The 21,776-nt window shown below is 36.9% G+C and overlaps 3 protein-coding genes across 4 annotated transcripts; 2 read left to right on the forward strand and 1 right to left on the reverse strand.

The window, feature by feature from the left end:
• Positions 1 to 4,254: 4,254 nt before the first annotated feature.
• On the reverse strand, positions 4,255 to 13,051 carry LOC149670942 (poly [ADP-ribose] polymerase 1-like). Of its 2 annotated transcripts, none has more exons than XM_089840504.1 (4): positions 12,378 to 13,051; positions 5,506 to 5,576; positions 4,760 to 4,896; positions 4,255 to 4,697 (listed from the first exon to the last, which is right to left on the reverse strand). In XM_089840504.1, the coding sequence occupies exons 3-4, from the start codon at positions 4,892 to 4,894 to the stop codon at positions 4,467 to 4,469; spliced, it is 366 nt and encodes a 121-aa protein (XP_089696630.1). In that variant the 5' UTR covers positions 4,895 to 4,896; positions 5,506 to 5,576; positions 12,378 to 13,051; the 3' UTR covers positions 4,255 to 4,466. The 2 variants fall into 2 exon arrangements, with proteins under 2 accessions (XP_089696630.1, XP_089696629.1); XM_089840503.1 differs by having other exon boundaries at positions 5,506 to 5,589; positions 12,378 to 12,425.
• Positions 5,240 to 5,768, forward strand: LOC149670943 (uncharacterized). The gene is made up of 2 exons (XM_089840478.1): positions 5,240 to 5,437; positions 5,517 to 5,768. Exons 1-2 carry the CDS (start codon positions 5,240 to 5,242, stop codon positions 5,622 to 5,624), a joined length of 306 nt encoding a protein of 101 aa, XP_089696604.1. The 3' UTR covers positions 5,625 to 5,768.
• A 5,149-nt stretch (positions 13,052 to 18,200) lies between the features above and the next one.
• Positions 18,201 to 20,904, forward strand: LOC149670944 (uncharacterized). The gene is made up of 2 exons (XM_089840373.1): positions 18,201 to 18,623; positions 18,684 to 20,904. Exons 1-2 carry the CDS (start codon positions 18,288 to 18,290, stop codon positions 20,757 to 20,759), a joined length of 2,412 nt encoding a protein of 803 aa, XP_089696499.1. The 5' UTR covers positions 18,201 to 18,287; the 3' UTR covers positions 20,760 to 20,904.
• The last annotated feature ends 872 nt before the right edge of the window (positions 20,905 to 21,776 follow it).

Consider the following 21,776-nt stretch of genomic DNA (forward strand, 5'->3'; position numbering starts at 1 on the left):
TTTGAAATTATGGGACGGATGGATAACTTTATCATTAGGTGGTGGCGCCATCTATTTCACTTGAAAAATACGTATTTGTTACTATGACGTCTGTTATAATTTCTTAATATAGATAGGAAATGTTTAGAAACCGCTAATGGAAGTAAATTGCTGGATTCGAGTAAAAACAGAGAAGGAACTGAATTAACCGATAGTATATGTATTTTTGAGCTTTCGTGAAAGTCAACTTGACAAAAATGATCACCGCAAATGTCTTTTTTTTGGAGTCCATTCAATTCCATTTATGGCCTGACACCATTGTTTTGGTAATTCCGAATTTTTTGTAGGGAATCTTAATGGTACAGTTCAAAAAGGGTTGAACTATCTAAATATTTATTAATTTTCTATGCGTATCCTATATACTTATGTCACACAACATTTTTATTTCTACCAGTGTTGACACACTTTTCTACTGAGCAATTTCGACCCATTTTAAAATTGAATACATTTTCAAATTATGTGTTACTTTAATAACTAATAACATATAATTCCCAAGTAAAAACACGCATTTAATAAGAAATTGATCAATATTCCATTTATTAAATATCAAATTTTATTTATTAGGCTCCACTTACTGTTTTTCAATTACCTAACTTTCGTATTTCACGCTTTACTTCTTCCTAAGCCTAATTTTCAAACTCAAGTTGCGGCGATTTTGCGGGGCGCTTTCCCGCAAAATCGTGGGAAATTCTTATAAGCTTCTCACGTAAGGCGACAGATGGCGCTAACGACTAATGATAAAGTAATGAAATTAGACGAATCCGAGTACGCGAGGAGGAAATTCAACAAAAACTCTAGAAATACACATATTAGAACTCAATAGCCAGAAACTAGAAATTATTATATGTATTGCAATTTGAAATGAAGTTTAATCGTTATGAGAAATTTGCTTTTAATTGCGTAGTTCAAACATTTGTTATGATTAGAAATTTTACAACAAAAACGGGTATAAATGCGGCGTTTCGGAACAAAAAGCTAAATCAAGGACGATTATGACTCGAGTTTGAATTGAAGTTTAAAACTTGTACAAGATGTAACAACACACATATGAACATCTTTTCTGAATGTATGATAAATGTTAGAAATACGACACTGCTTTTAAAACCACAATTCACAATGAGGGACCTCATTTTAGGAGTAGTAAAGTAAAGCGACATTTTACTCGAAATAAGTGTTCTTCTTATCTGTTCCACACTGAATTAAAATGCTAAAAGCTCATTTTGTATTTTTTCGCCTTAATTATTTGACAGGGATAAGTTTTTAGGGGAACTGATTCTATATAATTTCATACGTGAAAATCTAAGCTCCCTTTATCTCGAAACGCCGCATTTATACCCGTTTTTGTTGTAAAATTTCTAATCATAAAAAATGTTTGAACTACGCAATTAAAACCAAATTTCTCATATCGATTAAACTTAATTTCAAATTGCAATACATAAAATAATTTCCAGTTTCTGGCCCTTTGTGGGTTTGAAAAAGTGCCGCGGATTGCGTATAAATGCAGTTTTTTAAGGACTGCGAAGCAAAACTCGTTTTTGTATAATATCTGTCCCTTTTTGGGGAGAAACGTGATTTGGGAATAAATTAGTTCTGGAATAGGGTCAGTATGCATAACTGTGGACACTTTTTGCATAACCTTGAATAACTTCCGTTGCTTATATGTTAGACTCAAAATTAAAAAAGCAATGGAGAGAAGCATTCTTAAGACACATTCTCACAAGTTTTCAACTTTTTAAATGGAATACATTTTTCACAAAGTAGAGTTCCCCAAAGGCCGAATTCGTGCTCAACTTTGGACACTTCTATGTAACTTTGGACGCCCCCTTCCTAACGTTGGACACCCCTTCCTAACTTTGGACAGCGAAAAAAGGGTGACTTGGGGACGCATTAGGCGAATCACAATTTCAAAAGTAAAAATATAGGCTTAGCCTAGGCCGACCTAGACGTATGCCTAAAATATATAAAAAATCAGAAATTTCTTTAAAACAAACTTTATTAAATATGGGGCTAGGTTTTTAGGTATATAGGGGGTAGGCCTATTTAGGCCTACCTATACTTCATTCCTTTTAGGCCTATAGGGGGAATAAAACGTTTCTTTTAAGCCCAGTCCTACATCTACTAGGCCCATTGCAAAGGCTAATATCGCGAGTTAATTAGGGTTAACAAACGGAGAAATCGGCCAGCATGAAAGTGTCCAAAGTTAGAAATTTGCCCAGGTGTTTTTAAAGCTGAATATTTCGTCGAATTTCCCGCGTAAGACAGTGTTTAAAATACGGATTATGAAGCCAAAATGTTGCTCTTTCGAATGGTTTCTAGTTTGTTCAGGTATGATTTCTCTAATTTTCGTCAAACCTTATTTCCCGGGACCAAAGGGTTGACCCCCGTCAAATTTGGCCGTAATTTAAATGGACGAGTTTGGGGAGTGGGCTAATTTTGCTCGTAACGTAGTCGGATGTTATTCTACGACTTTGAAGTATTTTTTTCTAAATTCCTCACATTCTAAGCTTTAAAATAAGCTATTTCATTATCAATTTGATGCATCCAGTAATTAAATATGATTTTTATAATAAAAGTGTCTAAAGTTGCAGCTGTCCAAAGTTAGGCACACTGACCCTAGTCGAACTCAATCGTCCAATTTTTTAAGACTAATTATATAATATTTCACTAAATCGTAACTTACATTTGGAAATTGGAAGGGTCGGATAATACAATGTTCTGTATAAAAACACACTATGCTAATATTCGTTGAAACCATGTGAAAATTATAAAAATTCTCCAACTATTTCTTTGTGATCATTTAACCTTAGGCTTAGAAAGACAAAAAATAGGCCCAAAATGTTTTAAAAAAAATCACGTGAACTTAATTAGAGAATCAAAATGGATTTATCCACAGATCCCGGGTTTCGGCACCATGAAGTAACTCTTGTTTCCTCTTTCTCTATACGTTAGTAATCTTACTTTAATTTAAACTTCCCTATTTTAACTCTAGCTTAATTACTAGGACTCTGGTATGGACCTGTAAAATAAATCCAACTCTTTCTTTAACAAGTAACAACATTTATTTCAAAATTAACTGTTCAAAGAGATTGTATTTTAACAATTTCAATCATTCTTTTTTCTTAAAGAGCTCTCCGATTTTTCTCCGCTTCCATTCTCTCTCTGATTTCGCCCAGGCTCTATTAATACATTCATTTTCTTTTTATACTCTTTTTTTAACACCTCTTGACATCAACCATACACTTTTAAATAAAAGGTCAATTAAAACACTCATTTTAGCATCTCTTAACTACTACGCATGTATTTTGATCGGTTTAAGGTTCAACAAATTTTATTCTTATTAATCACTCAAACTCTTCACTTTAAACAATCCTTAAAAGATTAAATATTTTATATACGTGTACTAAAACTGCGTTGTCACAATTGCCTCCTAATCGGGCTATGGTTTTCTTCAGAGCATTGGAACTTTTGAGATTACCAACGAATACTATTTTAGCATCGTCAAATGGTTGTGGCTTTATCTTGATACCCGAAGTTGATGGCAAATTTTTTGGTGTACTTGGGCTCCAAGTACACCAAACAATTGCCATCAACTCGAGAAAGCCACAACCATTGGACCATACTAAAATAGTGTTAGTTGGTAATCTCAATAGTTTCAAAGATGCTCTGAAGAAAACCATAGCGAGATTAGGAGGCAATGTTGTCTCTCAAATTGACAAAACTACAGCTTGCGTTATTAGTACCAAGGAACGCAGTTTGTAGGAAAGTAACGGTCTCGCTTTTTGTATTTGTAGCTGTTTAAGAATGGATATTCCTCTTTTAGGTCATCTGGAATCTGGAAAGGCTTTCTTGCTGGTAGTTTTGTTACATTCGCTCGCATTTCCAGTACAGTGATAACCATCATTTGAGAAAACAAATTGTCCACCGTCACATTCTGTGCAAGGTTCAAGAGATCCAAACGTCATGATAACGGAAAGTCTATCTAGAATTTCGCTGTTTCCTGTAGCAATTTTTTCCTCGTTATATTCTAAAAGTTCCACCATTACTTTTTTTTTAAGATTTTTTTCAAGCGCGTCACGATGTTTATAAATTAACTGAGACTGTTCCTTAAGAATTTTCTTCTCGCCCAGATCTTCTTTAGGGACTTCGTCTTTCTTTATCTTCTTTAGTGGAGTCACTTCTATTTTCTTTATTTTTTTCTTTGATGGCGCCTTTTGATTTTCAACACCGATTTCCTTAAATCCTGGTATTTTAAAACCATCTTCAAAAAACTCCAAAGTTTCTCTCGCTTGTACAAAGCAATCAACATGATACCACGCTGGATATGGACCAAATCGTCTAGCTTTTTCACTCTGTCTGTCAAGATTTGAAATGCGAACTTGACCTTTTACGATTGTTTCTTCACAACCTCTATAAGATGACCGATTACTTTAGGCATATTCAGTTGAGAAGTCTTGAATTTCATTGGAGGAGCTTTTTCTCTTCGTTCCTTTAGATGGGGTATTGCTTGAAGCAGCAGGTGCTGCTTGAGACCCACTCGAAATTTCACTCCTTATTTTCTCTTGATCTTCCCAACGTAAAGCCTCAAAGTGTGAGATGTCAGCCTCAGTTGACACTTTAAACTTTGAGAAAAAGCACCGAAAATGGTACCAATTTGGAACCTGTTTCCACAATAAGAAATTAATGTCACTCGCGTCATCAGATGCTCAATTTTGATATTTACCTTTCTATCAAAAGCTAATGGCTGAATAATTGCCCCCATTCTTAGCTTATCCTTAGCTATGCTGCTTTCACAGCTTTTGCATGATGACCTGTCACGTTTGGCAAATTCGGTACCCCACGGTAGACCTCGATTCATCTCTAAATCCTACAAAGAGGTTTGAATAAGTTAGCACAGCTTGATTATTTGGTTTACTTTTCTGGTTAATGATGTATTTAAAAACCAAAACGTTATGTATAAAAGCAGAGAAGCAGTTTCGAAGTAAGAGATGGGAAAATAAATACAAACTGGTCTAAAAATAGTCTGATTTTATCTCTGGAGTATATATGAATGATAAAAAATATGGTATTTTTGAGAGGGTCTTACGTAATGCTAGTCCAATGAAAGAACCCATGTTTTGGTCCCTTGGTCACTATAAAGTTGAAGAAACTAACAGAAAATTTAGCACTAAGATCATAGAGCGTGTGTCTATATTCCCGACCCATGTTACCACCGGGCGTCCTTGCGTGCCAAGAACCAGGAACAATAACCCCGGGGTCAACCTATGCCGCGTACGCTTGTATACCCTCTAGGGACGGGACCATTGTTTCCAGGGTTTACGGTAAAGGTCGACACGAAATGAAAACATTCCAAGAGGAATTAAAACCGGGACAGGATGGGTATAACGACTACTACAGCGGGGTAAGTAATCTAAGCGTTGGTCTCTCGAAAAACCATCACCAATTTAAAAAATATATATTGTTTCTTACTTTAATTGCAGCAAATTCCAAAAAGTCGAATCCTTACGATCCCAAACAGTAACGACAATTATCAAATAAGGCTGTGCCAAAAACCTAAGGAAAAAATAATAAAAATAAAACCAAATTAATTCAATATGCTTACAAGTATTTATTTCTACACAATGATATAAATGTAAGATTTTTTAGGCGTTGTTGTTAATTCCATTTAAAGAATTGTTTTTCAATTAAGCCTAGCAATTCATTCCTCATGACATGAACTCAAAGATGCTCAAATTTTGTATTGTTTTAAACGGTAGAAAAAAAATAAACACAACACATTTTGTAAAAAATTTCACACCATAATTTTTAAGTTTACGATAATACTACGCTCTTTCAAAAATTCGTGAATGCCATTTATTAAATTAGAATCTAATTTTTTGAGGATTTTAAATTTTGTTAAATTAATTTTAAATGATGTATTTATTATTTTAATTTGTGGTGTATATATAAAAATAACAAGCCAAGCATTTCCTTAGTAATACCACAACGCTTTCTAAAACTTAAGTCTTTAGTGAGCTACTTAAAATTAAATAAGAAAAGGTTTAAATATTTACTTGTCGCTTTATGTGCTGTACACCGGGAATATATTTTGGAAAAGGTGGCAACTAATTATTAGGAGGATATTTTGGAAAAGGTGGCAGCTAATTCCGAATGCGCGATTGGTCGATTTCATTTCTTCCTCCTCTATCCCCTAAGCCGGATTTTCCAGCAGCTTTGGCTCTCTCTGGGTCACGTGCGATGTTACCATGGCCCTTTTCACCTTCCTGCCTTTCGCTCCACAAATCTCTTTCTTCTCGAGTTAGAAAAATAAGGCGCGCATCTCCAACTATATAGCCGCCATTTTCCTCCCAAATATAAGCGGCCCTAACTAAAATGCCAAAAATTACCTTTTCACTAAAATTAGCGTAAACCATTCTCATTCAACTCGAAACTAATTAAGCTAGGCCTAAATAAATACAATAAATTTTGTTTTACCAAAGTTATGCGATGTTTTAAATTTTATCCAATTTTTTTGGTAATTTCGAAGTTCTACGAACAATTATTTGTAACTAATTAAAAAACACATTCGCTGGGCGCCATTCATAAATCTAAATTCCTTATACAGGGCTCAAAGGGTTTAGTGCACAAAAAATAATAGGTATTATGGGTCTAAAAAGCCAAAATTATAGGATATTTATAGGTTCAAACTTATGTAAATTTTATACGTTTAAAATTTCGAATTACTGGAGTTTTACAGGAAGTAAATTATACATTGGAGAGTAGACTAGAACTTTTAAACATATTTATAAAAATATGATCATTATTTAATCTACTTTGGACTAGTAGGTAATAGTGTAGTAACTAATTTATTTACCATGGAACCTTTATAGTTAACTACCTTACATTTTTCGTTTAATTATCTTAAATCTCAGGTACTTTTTAGCACGAAATTTTTAGATTTAAATTCCCTGACATTTTCAGGTTTTGTCTGACTTTTATTACGATTTTCCAGGACATGTTTAGGCCCAATTATCATTAACCTAAATAACTAAACGATCGCCTTTTTGAATATTGAACGTAAAACATTGCGAAGCGAGCTCCGCCATTTTGGTTTCTGGTCAAACGTGATCTCACTGTAACGGCGTTTAAAGGGAGGGTGAAGTAGAAAATCAAGTGATTTTTTATCGATTCTTCTACTAATTATAAGACCAGTCTGCATAGGAAATATTTCCGAATGATTTTAAAATTCAAATTAGGTTCAGATTTTAAAGGTCCCCCAACCAATCGCGTAACGCCCTGCCTTTTTATTAACAAAATTCTCGTGGCACGCTCCATGTCTCGCGCCACAATTATCACGTCGCGCGCGAGTTTTATCAAATCTCGTGATAAATTTCATTCGACACAGAACGCGCCACGAGAATTTTGTTAATAAAAAGGCAGGGCGTTACGCGATTGGTCGGAGGACCTTCTATAAAATTATCCTTAAAATCTGAACCTAATTTGAATTTTAAAATCATTCGGAAATATTTCCTGAATGTCCCACTATGCAGACTGGTCTTATAAAGAATTGATAAAAAATTCACTTTATTTTCTACTTCACCCTCCCTTTAAAAGTCACCTCTTTTAAAGAATAATCAAAACTTTTGGATTGTTTTTAACTTTCTTAGTGTTTTTAAACCAACATAACCAAAATATAGGTATTATAGGATAAATTTACGAATTATAGGTTTTTATAGGATTATCTCGGAATTATAGGTATTATGGGTAAAGGAATTTTTTTCCGGAATTATAGGATTTTATAGGAAAAAATGTGTTTTTATAGGAAATTATCAGGGATAGATTTAATTTTAGAAGTAGGAATGGAGAACGGTTAGTATTTACTTCAGTCCGACTCGAAGCCCTGTATAGAGATATTATAAATTTACGAATTATAGGTTTTTATAGGATTATCTCGGAATTATAGGTATTATGGGTACTCTGGGAGCCCGGCTTATAGGAAAAATAGGAATTTTTTTCCGTAATTATAGGATTTTATAGGAGAAAATGTGTTTTTATGGAAATTTTAGAAGTAGGAATGGAGAACGGTTAGTATTTACTTCAGTCCGACTCAAAGCCCAGTATAGAGGCCCTCCTTCCAACACGTAACAAAAAGTTTAAATTATCTTATTGGCTCACTTAAACTACGTTTTGATGACGTTGCTGATGGGGTCGGCGAAAAATAAGAAATTACTTTTTTCCTCTGTCGCTATGACCCGCCTCTTCTTTCGTGCCCCTCCGTCCTTTGGAAGGGGGTCCGGGGCGCGCGCCCACGTTACTCTGTTCTCCATTCCTACTTCTAAAATTAAATCTATCCCTCATATATAATACAATTTTGGGGCTTAAACTATGTAGAAAAATCTCAACCAAAAATTAAATGAATTTTACTTCGAAAATTCAGAGGAACTTAATTAAAATCTAACACAAAAATCCTAAGCGAGCTCCGCAATTTCGGTTTCAATTCAAATATGATCTCGATAAAAACAGCAAAATTTGAGACTAAACTATACGAAAACTTAAAAATATAGGATATTATAGGACCTTTCATGAAATTATACCATAATATAGGAATGGTTCAAAAATAAAGGATTTTATAGGAATTATTGGACCGCTGGGCTCCCCGTAGTATAGCTGGATGGGAAGCAAATAGGATTATAACATACTCAAAGGACATCCCCGTATCTCTAGTAGAACGAGAGTTATGAACCTCCAAAGTTGGGTGTAATGCTATTCCTATGGAGGGGGTTGTTTGTTTACGTTTTGCTTAATCACTTGGCCCCTATTTGTCGTAGGCCTAAGCTCTTAGTATGGTTGGATGGGGGACAAATTGGACTATAACATACTCAAAGGACATCTCCGTATCTCAGAGTTATGAGCCTCCAAAGTATAGCGTAATGTTGTAGGGTATGTTCACGGACATTTCGCTTAATTACTCGGCCCCTGTTTGACGCAAATTTCCCTGAATTTTACTTGAAATTCGTAATTTCCCTGAGGTTTTTGTCAACTATTTATTTCATTGATTTTCCCTGTTTTCCAGGTTTGTATGAACCCTGTTAAGGTATAACTAAAATAAATCGTACAAATAAAAACTAAAGGATTTTATAGGACCTTTCATGCAATTATAGGATCATGTAGGACAGGTTCAAAACTATAGGGTTTTATAGGCCCTTTCATGCAATTATAGGATAATGTAGGAGAGGTTCAAAGATATAGAGTTTTATAGGAATTATAGGACCGCTGGGCTCCCTGGATTTTTGAAATCGGAGTCCCACGCTCGATTAGACTAAGGTTTTCGTGTGACAATGTCGAAACCGATAATGCGCGCCTCTTTAAGCTTTCCAGGTTTGTATGAACCCTGTTAAGGTATTACTAAAATAAATCGTACAAATAAAAACTAAAGGATTTTATAGGACCTTTCATGCAATTATAGGATCATGTAGGACAGGTTCAAAACTATAGGGTTTTATAGGACCTTTCATGCAATTATAGGATCATGTAGGACAGGTTCAAAACTATAGGGTTTTATAGGAATTTAGGACCACTGGGCTTCCCTGGATTTTTGAAATCTGAGTCCCACGCTCGATTATACAAAGGTTTTCGTGTGACAATGTCGAAACCGATAAAGCGCGCCTCTTTAAGCCTAAGGTATTACTAAAATAAATCGTACAACTAAAAACATCTTTGAAACACAATCGTTGTATCCCCTAAGTATTATTTCTTAGAACGTCACATCTCAAATAACATTACTGAAACGAAATTGTGGACCCCACTAAAGTATAACTTTTAAAAGCCAAACACAAAATCCTCGATCCACTAAACCGGAAGGCACTACGACCGAAAACCGTCCCGTCTGTTTAACGAAAAATAACCTAACCATCCAGCATAATCTAATGTATCACGTGCACAAAGTTTAGGAGAATTATCATCTTGTTTCCTTCAAAAAGGCCGCGAAATACACTACCTTCCGCTCTCTCATCTCAGAGCGGGACGCCCCCCTTCCTCTCTCTATCTTTCTTCCCCCTCTCACATATATAGGAGGCACGCTGTACCCTGGGTTCATGCCGGTTCATGCTCTCTACACGGGCCCGGGTGCTTTCCCAAGATCGCGTCTATCTCTCTCTCCAAATCGCCCGCCCCTTCTCTCTTTCCCCCTACGAGGAAGGCTATTCTCAGTTCTCACTCTACGCATGAACGCTGAGAAATTTTCTCTCCCGCCAAATCGTGTACGCGTCGGGATAGGGAATACGTCATGCAACGTCACGCTACCTTCTACTAGAGCTAAAAATACACCAGGAGGGGTTTATATAGCTTTCATTCTGTAAGAAAAACAAACGCTGAGAAATTTTCTCTCCCGCCAAATCGTGTACGCGTCGGGATAGGGAATACGTCATGCAACGTCACGCTACCTTCTACTTGAGCTAAAAATACACCAGGAGGGGTTTATATAGCTTTCATTCTGTAAGAAAAACAAACGCTGAGAAATTTTCTCTCCCGCCAAATCGTGTACGCGTCGGGATAGGGAATACGTCATGCAACGTCACGCTACCTTCTACTTGAGCTAAAAATACACCAGGAGGGGTTTATATAGCTTTCATTCTGTAAGAAAAACAAACGCTGAGAAATTTTCTCTCCCGCCAAATCGTGTACGCGTCGGGATAGGGAATACGTCATGCAACGTCACGCTACCTTCTACTTGAGCTAAAAATACACCAGGAGGGGTTTATATAGCTTTCATTCTGTAAGAAAAACAAACGCTGAGAAATTTTCTCTCCCGCCAAATCGTGTACGCGTCGGGATAGGGACTACGTCATGCAACGTCACGCTACCTTCTACTAGAGCTAAAATACATACCAGGAGGGCTTATATAGTTTTCATTCCGTAAAAAAAAACATACCATAATGGCTCTGGGGTCCCTGTTAAAATTCTCTCTCGAGTCTCTTTCAAATCCACCTTATTCCCTTTCGCCGGAAGTTAGGCTTAGCTCGGTATTCATGGGGGTGAGTAACGGGAAGAAATTTGTCTGTTGTCCGCTACAGTACACATTTTTGACTTTTGTAGCAGACGACAGACGAATTTCTTCCCGTTACTCACCCCATAGACATTAGAACACTATTAAGAACCTAGACAAACTATTGCGAGGGGCTCTCGCGACATTCTGTTACGAAAACTTCCATCCCACCCCTTCGCGTGTGTGATAGGGTTTTTGATACGTAGCGCCCCTATTGGCGAGCGAAGGAGCTATTCAATTTGAACAAAAAATAAATACCATAATGTTTCATCTTGAAAATGTTTTAATTCTCTGTTAATAAACATCTCCTTATTTTACAAACACTTTTCCTTCCATTAATCAATACGGAAATTAATAAAACTTAATTAAATATAAAACGTCCCCGGCGGGATTCGAACCCGCGTTGTCTCCCTCCCAAGTACTGACTAGGGATGTCAAAAACCGCCCGGTTTAACCGAAAACCGGTTTTTTCAATCCCGGAGCACCGGTTTTTACCGGTTTTTTTATTCTTCGGTTTTAACCGGTTTTTACCGGTTTTTTAATTCTTCGGTTTTAACCGGTTTTTTAAAATGAAAACCGAAAACCGAATCGGTTTTTTTTTAATTCACAGAGTTAAAAGTTTTCCATTTTTTTTCACTTAATGTTACTTAGCTTCGGTTGGCTGCTAACAATCTACCACCATGGAGCAATATCAAAGGAGACATAGATGCGTATAATGCAATTTTAAAGGAACTTTCGTTCTCACTCCAAGAAAATTACTCCATCTATCGAGTAATTTTTCATTGGCCTATTCTAGAATGCCAATGGAAAACGGCATTACTTAACACCTATTGGTACTAACAGGAATACGTACTAACTAATCGGTACTAATAGAATAATTTCGGTTGAGAGGGGGAGTGAACTGTGTATCCCCAACGTTAGGGGCAACTTTGTACTAGAGAATACTATTTGCCCCCGGAAGGGAAGGGGCGAGGGGATGTCACTAAGGTAAGAGATAGAGGGTTATGACGTTGCCGTATATGGGAAAGATATTACTCTATATTTGGTCTTTGAGTTTACGTTGGAGTATCGCATTTTTCAACATTTATCATGACGTAGCTTTCCGCTGACACTTATTAATTACCAAACCCACCATTTACATAATTAATGATTCAAGCTCAATATACCTTAAAGTCTAACCTTTCCCGTAACCATACAAAAACTCGGAACCTCTAGTCATCGCAAACAATATTTGAAACCATTTAATGTGCACTGAATATGACTTATCGTCCTAACAAATCTTAAAATCTAACCATGCATAAAATAAAATTTGACTTACCCATTTATTCCAGCGATAGAACGAAGACATCAAAATGTTCCAATTAAGTTGAGACTGTTCCATAAGCGTAACAGATCACAAAGTTCCACGATAGAACTTGAAGCACACTTGGTGTTGTCACAATGGTAGAGCAGTCACATACGGTGTTGGATCAAGCTCACCAAATTGAAGCACACTTAGTGTTGTCACAATGGTAGAGCAGTCACATACGGTGTTGGACCAAGGTCACCAAATTGAAGCACACTTAGTGTTGTCACAATGGTAGAACAGTCACATACGGTGTTGGATCACGGTCACCAATTCGATTTATAAACACCACACATGTTCTGTTGTCTCGATACTGCCGCACACCTGTTTTACGCAGACCCCACTCCAGTAGATTGCTTGGGACCAGATGAGTAGCAGGTTTGTTTAACTTCTTAGCACTTGATTTGTCACAAAAGTTTGAGAGTCACACGCGCCATATTGCAAAGTGTTCGTAGAGAATACCGCACGAAGTTCGGAGCCATAGTCCAGCATTCCAGAAATATCTGTAACAATTCAACCACGGATTAGAAAAATAAAACAACCTGTCACCTTCACAATATTATGTTATAAAGCTTTATTACGTTCCTCCTTCCATAATAGTATAATTTATAAAATAAATTAGGTTTTGAAAACAAAATACCATCCTCGTTTCTAGACAAGTCCTCTTGCACTTGCTCCCTTTCCATCCTAAGATGCCACTTTTCCCGCCAATTTTTAAAAGCTCCTCCCCTTCAACAAACGGCGTCCACATATGTATGCAAACGTCATACCCTTCTATCTCTTAGCTCAGTGTCATCCCCCCTACCCGTCGCGTACAGTATCCTCTCTTACAAAAGCGCGCCTTGAGGGAGGGAGGGATACACAGTCTTCTCTGATCTCTACCGACACGAGTCTATACCGGCTCCTCGTACGATCACCCTTCCCTTAGTAACCAAGCGCGAACGCGCGATTGGCCGATTTCATCCGTCTCCCATCTCTCGTCTGAGCGGCGACGCTAGACAACGTCTGATGTTGCTAGAGCCGTCTCGTCCCTGCCTTTCCCTCAATCCCTTCCCCTCAACGTTGAAAAAAATGCTCCCATCCAGGCTGGGAAATAAGGATATTTTTTAAAGTAGTTCTTGGGACCAGTGACCCCTCTAGTCCCCGAAATAATTAACTGGTTTCCGGACTGGTCCCAGCCTTTGTTCTCCAATAGATTTGCAATTAATAAACTGGTCCCGAGGACCAGTAACCCCCACTTTTTGAATTAAAAAACTAGTCCAAGCAATTAATAAACTGGTTTTGGACCAGAGGAAGTGTGCTATTTCCCAGCCTGAGTCCCATCTCCTACTACCAAGGAAGATGGTAGTAGTTTCCCGCCAAAATTTCGATAGGGCTTTTCACCTTCCTGCCTTTCGCTCCACTAATTCCCTTCTCCTCGACTTAGAAAAATATGGCGCGCATCTCCAACTATATAGCCGCAATTTTCCTGCCAACTATAAGCGGCCCTAACTAAAATTCCAAAAACTACCTTTTCACGAAAATTAGCTTAAACCATTCTCATGCAACTGGAAACTAATTAAACTAAATAAATACAATAAAATATTATTACCAAAATGATGCGACGTTTGAATTTTTATCCAGATTCCTTGTTTTCCCGAAATTGGGGTCTTTACGAAGCCCGCGAAAATTTATTTCTAACCAATTTTGTTAAAAACACACACTCGCGTAATACATTTTCGCAAAAATAACTTCTAAATTATAATTAAGCTTGTTGGTTAATAGACTAATGGCACCCCATGTTATTTGTCCATAGACCATAATACTGTCAAAGCTGGGAAACTGCCATTACTCTATTGTCCGGCTAACTTTGAAACTTTACGGAGCGTTGCGAAAACACGTCCGTACTCTAACACGGCGCTCAGACTCTCTCTCACTGTATCGCGCCACTTTTTCCCGCCAAAATTTAGATGACGTTTTTCCCGCCAAGTTTTCTATGGCGCCTATAAGGTAACAAAGCAGCCCCACCCAAGCCGGCCAAGCTAAATTTCAAACGGATGCTAGGTTAATGCAGGCACGGCGCTATCTCCTTCGAGTCCGAATGCGCGATTGGTCCATTTCATTTCTTCCTCCCCTATCCCCTAAGCCGGATTTGCCAGCAGCTTTGGTTTAAAGGGAGGGTGAAGTAGAAAATCAAGTGATTTTTTATCGATTCTTCTACTCGGGGTTGCCACGGAATTTTCAGAACCAAATTCCCAGGTTTTCCCTGACCTTTTCTGCGATTTTTCCTGACCTTTTTAAGCCGAAAGTGTAAATGTTTTACAGAACTTTTTAAGTGCTAATAATTAAATAAACTTTCTAAATTAAGTTTTCCAATGTATTTGTTGCACCAAAATGATTAAGAAACTTTTTATCTATAAATAACAGGCTAAGAGAGGCATTTACTTCATAAATACAATTCTAGACAACATTTTTAAGGATTGCTCTAGAGTATCCTGTGTTAATAGCTGATCAGGAGACACTTTCATTACTCTTTCAATAAAGACTTATCCTCAGAAATTTTACACACTAAAATCAAATTCCCTGACTTTTCCCAGACTTCGCTGAAATTGTTAAAATTCCCTGACTTTTCCCTGACTTCGCTGAAATTGTTAAAATTCCCTGACCTTTTCGCCCTATTTCCAATTCCCTGACTTTTTCAGGTTTTCCCTGACCCGTGACAACCCTGTCTACTAATTATAAGACCAGTCTGCATAGTGGAACATTCAGGAAATACTTTGGTCGGAGGTCCTTCTTTAAAATTATCCTTAAAATCTGAACCTAAATTGAATTTTAAAATCATTCGGAAGTATTTCCTGAATGTCCCACTATGCAGACTGGTCTTATAAAGAATTGATAAAAAATTCACTTGATTTTCTACTTCACCCTCCCTTTAAAATGTCACCTCTTTTAAAGAATAATCAAAACTTTTGGATTGTTTTTAACTTTCTTAGTGTTTTTAAACCAACATAACCAAAATATAGGTATTATAGGATAAATTTACGAATTATAGGTTTCTATAGGATTATCTCGGAATTGTAGGTATTATGGGTAAAGGAATTTTTTCCCGGAATTATAGGATTTTATAGGAAAAAATGTGTTTTTATAGGAAACTATCAGGGATAGATTTAATTTTAGAAGTAGGAATGGAGAACGGTTAGTATTTACTTCAGTCCGACTCAAAGCACTGTATAGAGATATTATAAATTTACGAATTATAGGTTTTTATAGGATTATCTCGGAATTATAGGTATTTATAGGTGTTATGGGTACTCTGGGAGCCCGGCTTATAGGATAAATTGGAAAATTTTTTCCGGAATTATAGGATTTTATAGGAGAAAATGTGTTTTTATGGGAAAATATCAGGGATAGATTTAATTTTAGAAGTAGGAATGGAGAACGGTTAGTATTTACTTCAGTCCGACTCAAAGCCCAGTATAAAGGCCCTCCTTCCAACACGTAACAAAAAGTTTAAATTATCTTATTGGCTCACTTAAACTACGTTTTGATGACGTTGCTGATGGGGTCAGCGAAAAATAAGAAATTCCTTTTTACCTCTGTCGCTATGACCCGCCTCTTCTTTCGTGCCCCTCCGTCCATTGGAAGGGGGTCCGGGACGCGCGCCCACGTTACTCTGTTCTCCATGCCTACTTCTAAAATTTAATCTATCCCTTCTCATATTTAATACAATTTTGGGCTTAAACTATGTAGAAAAATCTCAACAAAAAATTAAATGAATTTTACTTCGAAAATTCAGAGGAACTTAATTAAAATCTAACACAAAAATCCTAAGCGAGCTCCGCAATTTCGGTTTCAATTCAAATATGATCTCGATAAAAACAGGAAAATTTGAGACTAAACTATACGAAAACTTAAAAATATAGGATATTATAGGACCTTTCATGAAATTATACCATAATATAGGAATGGTTCAAAAATATAGGATTTTATAGGAATTATAGGACCGCTGGGCTCCCTGTAGTATATCTGGATGGGAAGCAAATAGGATTATAAGATACTCAAAGGACATCCCCGTATCTCTAGTAGAACGAGAGTTATGAACCTCCAAAGTTGGGTGTAATGCTATTCCTATGGAGGGGGTTGTTTGTTTACGTTTTGCTTAATCACTCGGACCCTGTTTTTCGTAGGCCTAAGCTCTTAGTATGGTTGGATGGGGGACAAATTGGACTATAACATATTCAAAGGACATCTCCGTATGTCAGAGCTATGAGCCTCCAAAGTATAGCGTAATGTTAATCCTATGGAGGGTATGTTCACGGACATTTCGCTTAATTACTCGGCCCCTGTTTGACGCAAATTTCAATGAATTTTACTTGAAATTCGTAATTTCCCTGAGGTTTTTGTCAACTATTTATTTCATTGATTTTCCCTGTTTTCCAGGTTTGTATGAACCCTGTTAAGGTATTACTAAAATAAATCGTACAAATAAAAACTAAAGGATTTTATAGGACCTTTCATGCAATTATAGGATCATGTAGGACAGGTTCAAAACTATAGGGTTTTATAGGACCTTTCATGCAATTATAGGATCATGTAGGACAGGTTCAAAACTATAGGGTTTTATAGGAATTATAGGACCGCTGGGCTCCCTGGATTTTTGAAATCGGAGTCCCACGCTCGATTAGACTAAGGTTTTCGTGTGACAATGTCGAAACCGATAATGCGCGCCTCTTTAAGCTTTCCAGGTTTGTATGAACCCTGTTAAGGTATTACTAAAATAAATCGTACAACTAAAACATTTTTGAAACACAATCGTGTATCCCTAAGTATTATTTCTCATAACGTCACATCTCAAATAACATTACTGAAACGAAATTGTGCACCCCATTAAAGTATTATAAAACAAGCTGGTCCAGCAACCAGAACATTTTGCACACCCAATCAATTTATAGGACATTGGTCCAGTGAGGCAATGACCCCTATAAGTGTCTCAAAGTTATCTTACTTCTGTCCCTGCTTAAAATAAAACCGACGAAATAAATCACAGCAAGACAAGGTTGAAAAGGGGCGGAAATAAGTCAAATACTTTGAGCCTCCTGGAAATTCGCGAGAGCGGAAATAAGCAGAACACTTGACACTATTCTCTAAAAATTTCAATGATTAAATACCCAAATCCAAATGTAAACATTAGGGTTGGTTCCATAAGGAAAGAGAGCTTAAAACCTTATTCTCTAACCCAAATCCGAATCGACATTTGAATCTCCCGCCAAACATTTCACCATCTCAAATTATTCTCTTATTTCTTTAATCCAAATCGACATTTGAATCTCCCGCCAAACATTTCACCATCTCAAATTATTCTCTTATTCTTTAGCCCAAATCGACATTTGAATCTCCCGCGAAACACTTACCCAAATGTACGTCACTTCCTCTTTCACTGCATAATTTTATTTCAGCATAAATTACACTAAGGCAGTAAATTAATTACCTACGATAAATTCATTTATTACTTTAAAATTAGAATTTTATAACAACACTTGAGCTATTAGTAAAAGAATATATTACGAACAAAAATGGTCTCACTTAGATCACAAAAACTATACTTAGCATAAAAAATTAATATTTAAATCAAAGTAGAAAATTCAGTTAAGCAAAGGCTTAGAGCTGCCGACCGAAAATATTAGCTTCCCGCGTACATTACTATAGAGTTATTTCAGTGGGGGAAAGGAGTTTGAAATTTTTCGTCTGCTTACAAAAAACCAAGGAGTATACATTTTCAATTTTTACCAACAGCATGAGGGTCGCCATTTTGTGCAGTTTTTTATAAGCCTAGGCCATTACTAGCGTTGTTGTTAGTGGCGTAGAGCTTTTAATCTTATCTTAGTTGTGCTGTTTGTGATAAAAATGGCACAGTTTTCTACATACTTTGATAATTTAAATGATCAAAGTGCCAAAGAAAGATACAAATCGAAGATTTTGGTAATTGATAATGTTGATCCGTATGTTTTAAAAGCAAATGCGTGTATAAGAGTGAACCCAAGTGAAATTGAAACATTTCAATATTTACCACCAACTTCATTCCCTGATATATATTTGTATCTTGTTGAGGGTATTTCCCCTTTTACTAAAGAACAATTTAAAAACTATAAGAGTATGTACGCTTATAATTTATTTGTTTGTGGGTTCGTGAGGGACCTTCTAGTCAAGAAGTTCGTCAATAAAATGCTCGTACTAGCTACTGTAAGTACCAGGTTTTTATTAAACGGTGCCGATTAAGAATTATAATGATTTTATTCTTAGGTCATGCACTCCCAGCGATTAAGGGAAACTCCCCTTAAACCATGGGTTATCATCAATGAAAACGGAAACATTATTTCAGCCCATTGTACGTGTATGGCAGGCCTTGCTGAGTCTTGCACTCACGTAGCTGCGCTGCTATTTTATATCGAATACGCAGTTCGATACAGAGAAATGAAAACTGTCACTGGAGTAGCGGCTTACTGGTCAGTACCTGTGACGAAACAACCTTCTTATTCCGAGATTAGCAAAATGAATCTCAAATCTGCATTAGGGAAAAAACCCCAACTAGATACAATATTAGAAGAGCCTAAAGGTAATAAGTCTAAGAAATCCTGTGTCCTGAAACAAAAGACTGTTCCACCAATTACGAATGATGAACATGCAGAGTTGGAAAATGAACTATTTCAACTTGGACTTAAATGTTCATATTTCAGTATTCACCGAAAGTATCAAGAAAGTTATATACCCAAATGTATTAGTGTCGGCTACCCTATTGTTTTAACTGAACTTTTTGAAGAAGCCAAGTGTGGATTAACATTCAATATTTTACTTGATGAATGTGAAAAAATTAATGTTGAATTTACTAAGGAACAGGCTGAAAGGGTAAAGAGGGAGACAAAGAACCAAGCATTAAGCAAATCGTGGCATCGATTTAGGGCGGGTTGCATAACTGCTTCAAATTTAAAGAAGGCATGCCATAGCGATCCGGCTATGCCATCAGCTTCATTAATCGCGTTAATATGCTACCCAAACACCAAGATTTTTGAAACAAATGCAACAAAATGGGGTATTACGCATGAAGAAACTATGAGAAAAATCTACATTGAAGAAATGAAATCCAAGCATCAAAATTTTCAACTACAGAATGTGGGTTTAGTTCTAAACCCTGCTTATCCATATCTTGGGGCATCACCTGATGGAATAGTACACTGTGACTGTTGTGGAACAGGGGTTCTAGAAATAAAGTGCCCATACGTCATGAGATATAAACGCTGCTCAAATTTTGATTCTAAATATTGCTTAGAAACCTCAAAGTCTGGGAAATTACAGCTGAAAAGAAATCATGAATATTTTTACCAAGTGCAGGCTCAGTTGTTTTTAACTGAAAGTTCTTTCGCTGATTTTTGTGTTTGGACCACGGTAGATTTTCATATCGAACGAATTTTTCAAGATCGAGAATTTTGGAGTGACGCAAAAGCTAAAGCACTTAATTTCTTTAAACTAGCTGTCCTGCCAGAGCTTTTAGCAAAATTTTTTACACGAAGCTCTAACGCTCCTCCTGTTAATGAAAGTTCAAAAGATTATGTGATCCCTGAACCAAAAATGAAAAACTCTGCAATGGTCGGTCCAAAAGCTAAGACTAACTCAGTGAAACAAGATTCTGGTTCCACAAGAATTTTAAAACCCAAAATAAGGACAAAATATGACTCTAGCCCCATCGTAACCACTTCAATCATCACCGGAGCCAGTACAAATACAAAACCAGTTTCTATATCAAATGTAGGGAAGAAAACTGTCTCAGATGTTCCCCAAGCTTCAGTTTCAGCATCAACAACAAACATTGCGACAAGCTTGCCAAAACCCAAGGTGACTTCAACCAGATTGCCAAAACCCAAGGTCATTGCAACAAGCTTGCCAAAATCCAACGTCACTGCAACAAACTTGCCAAAACCCAACGTCACTGCAACAAACTTGCCAAAGCCCAACGTCCCTGCAACAAACTTGCCAAAGCCCAACGTCCCTGCAACAAACTTGCCAAAGCCCAACGTCCCTGCAACAAACTTGCCAAAAGCCCAACTTCCCTGCAACAAACTTGCCAAAACCCAACGTCACTGCAACAAACTTGCCAAAGCCCAACGTCCCTGCAACAAACTTGCCAAAACCCAACGTCCCTGCAACAAACTTGCCAAAACCCAACGTCCCTGCAACAAACTTGCCAAAACCCAATGTCCCTGCAACAAACTTGCCAAAACCCAACGTCCCTGCAACAAACTTGCCAAAACCCAACGTCCCTGCAACAAACTTGCCAAAATCCAACGTCACCGCAAGAAACTTGCCAAAACCCAACATTCCTAAAAGTTCTATTTTATCACCATCCGAAAACATTTGTTTATCTCAAAAAATGTTTACATCGCCGAAAAAAACTGGCCAGTCAAAAAGATCACATCAATATCTATTATCTCCTATCAAACAAAACAAGACGAAAATTAATAACAAATGGTGCTACTGTGAAGGTGATGAAGAGGGGAAAATGATATTTTGTGAAGGGGAAAATTGTCCAATTAATTGGTTTCATGTAGAATGTCTCAAAATCAAAAGGATTCCAAAAACAAGGTGGTTTTGCCCAGATTGCGCAAAGCTCAACAGAGAATTCAAAAAGAAAAAACCTAAGACTAAAAACTGAGGACTGAGGTGTTAATTTATTAAAGCCAAATTTGAAATTTCCATTGTTATAAAGTTTTAGAAGGTTTTATTAAAGATATATGTTAATAAAATATATACATAGATTGCGATAACCTTAAAATATTCCATTCATTAACGGTAATAGTTAGTATAGGGCGCTGTCGGTTAGCTGTGGCATAGGGGCTAGCCACCACCCCTCTATGCATTGTAAAGGCGTTAGATAAGTGGCAATAAGTCGCAAGATGACTTGGTCCAATTAGCTAGCTGAACTTTTTTTCATGGTATCAATTATTCTGACATTTTAATGATCTAATCGAAAGGAACTACTGATGGGGTAAGGTTAGTCAAGGCACTGCAGACTACGGCAATTTTATCTAGAATAGCCATTTCATCTTCAGGGGCTACTTGAAGCAATTCAATTGGAAGTTTAGTAAACAGAATTGTGTACTTCTGTCTGAGATGGCCTATCACCCTCTCAACGTGAATTCTAACATTTGCAAGTTTTCTAGTAGATTCCACATCTTGTGGGGACAACTGCTTTTTGCCTTTGGTAAATGTTGGGTATTTTATAGTTGCATAGTAGAATCCAACTGAATCGTCTATGTTAAAGCCCCTATCAGCTAACACTAGGTCACCAGGTAAAAGTTTTTCCAAAAGGCCGGAATTTTCAGTTAGGTGCTTATCGCTAAC

The sequence above is a fragment of the Phalangium opilio genome, unplaced genomic scaffold, assembly GCF_054372755.1.
Source record: "Phalangium opilio isolate 3A_F unplaced genomic scaffold, DU_Popi_V2 ptg000054l_1, whole genome shotgun sequence".
Classification (NCBI taxonomy): domain Eukaryota; kingdom Metazoa; phylum Arthropoda; class Arachnida; order Opiliones; family Phalangiidae; genus Phalangium; species Phalangium opilio.

Excerpts from the sequence above, each read along its gene's own strand:
- LOC149670942 (XM_089840504.1), bottom strand. The coding sequence starts at position 4,894 with ATGAATCGAGGTCTACCGTGGGGTACCGAATTTGCCAAACGTGACAGG. Across the intron at positions 4,698-4,759 it reads CATTAGCTTTTGATAGAAAG|GTTCCAAATTGGTACCATTT; the intron begins GTAAATATCAAA and ends TTGTGGAAACAG.
- LOC149670944 (XM_089840373.1), top strand. The coding sequence starts at position 18,288 with ATGGCACAGTTTTCTACATACTTTGATAATTTAAATGATCAAAGTGCC. Across the intron at positions 18,624-18,683 it reads AAATGCTCGTACTAGCTACT|GTCATGCACTCCCAGCGATT; the intron begins GTAAGTACCAGG and ends TTTTATTCTTAG.
- LOC149670943 (XM_089840478.1), top strand. The coding sequence starts at position 5,240 with ATGTTACCACCGGGCGTCCTTGCGTGCCAAGAACCAGGAACAATAACC. Across the intron at positions 5,438-5,516 it reads ATAACGACTACTACAGCGGG|CAAATTCCAAAAAGTCGAAT; the intron begins GTAAGTAATCTA and ends CTTTAATTGCAG.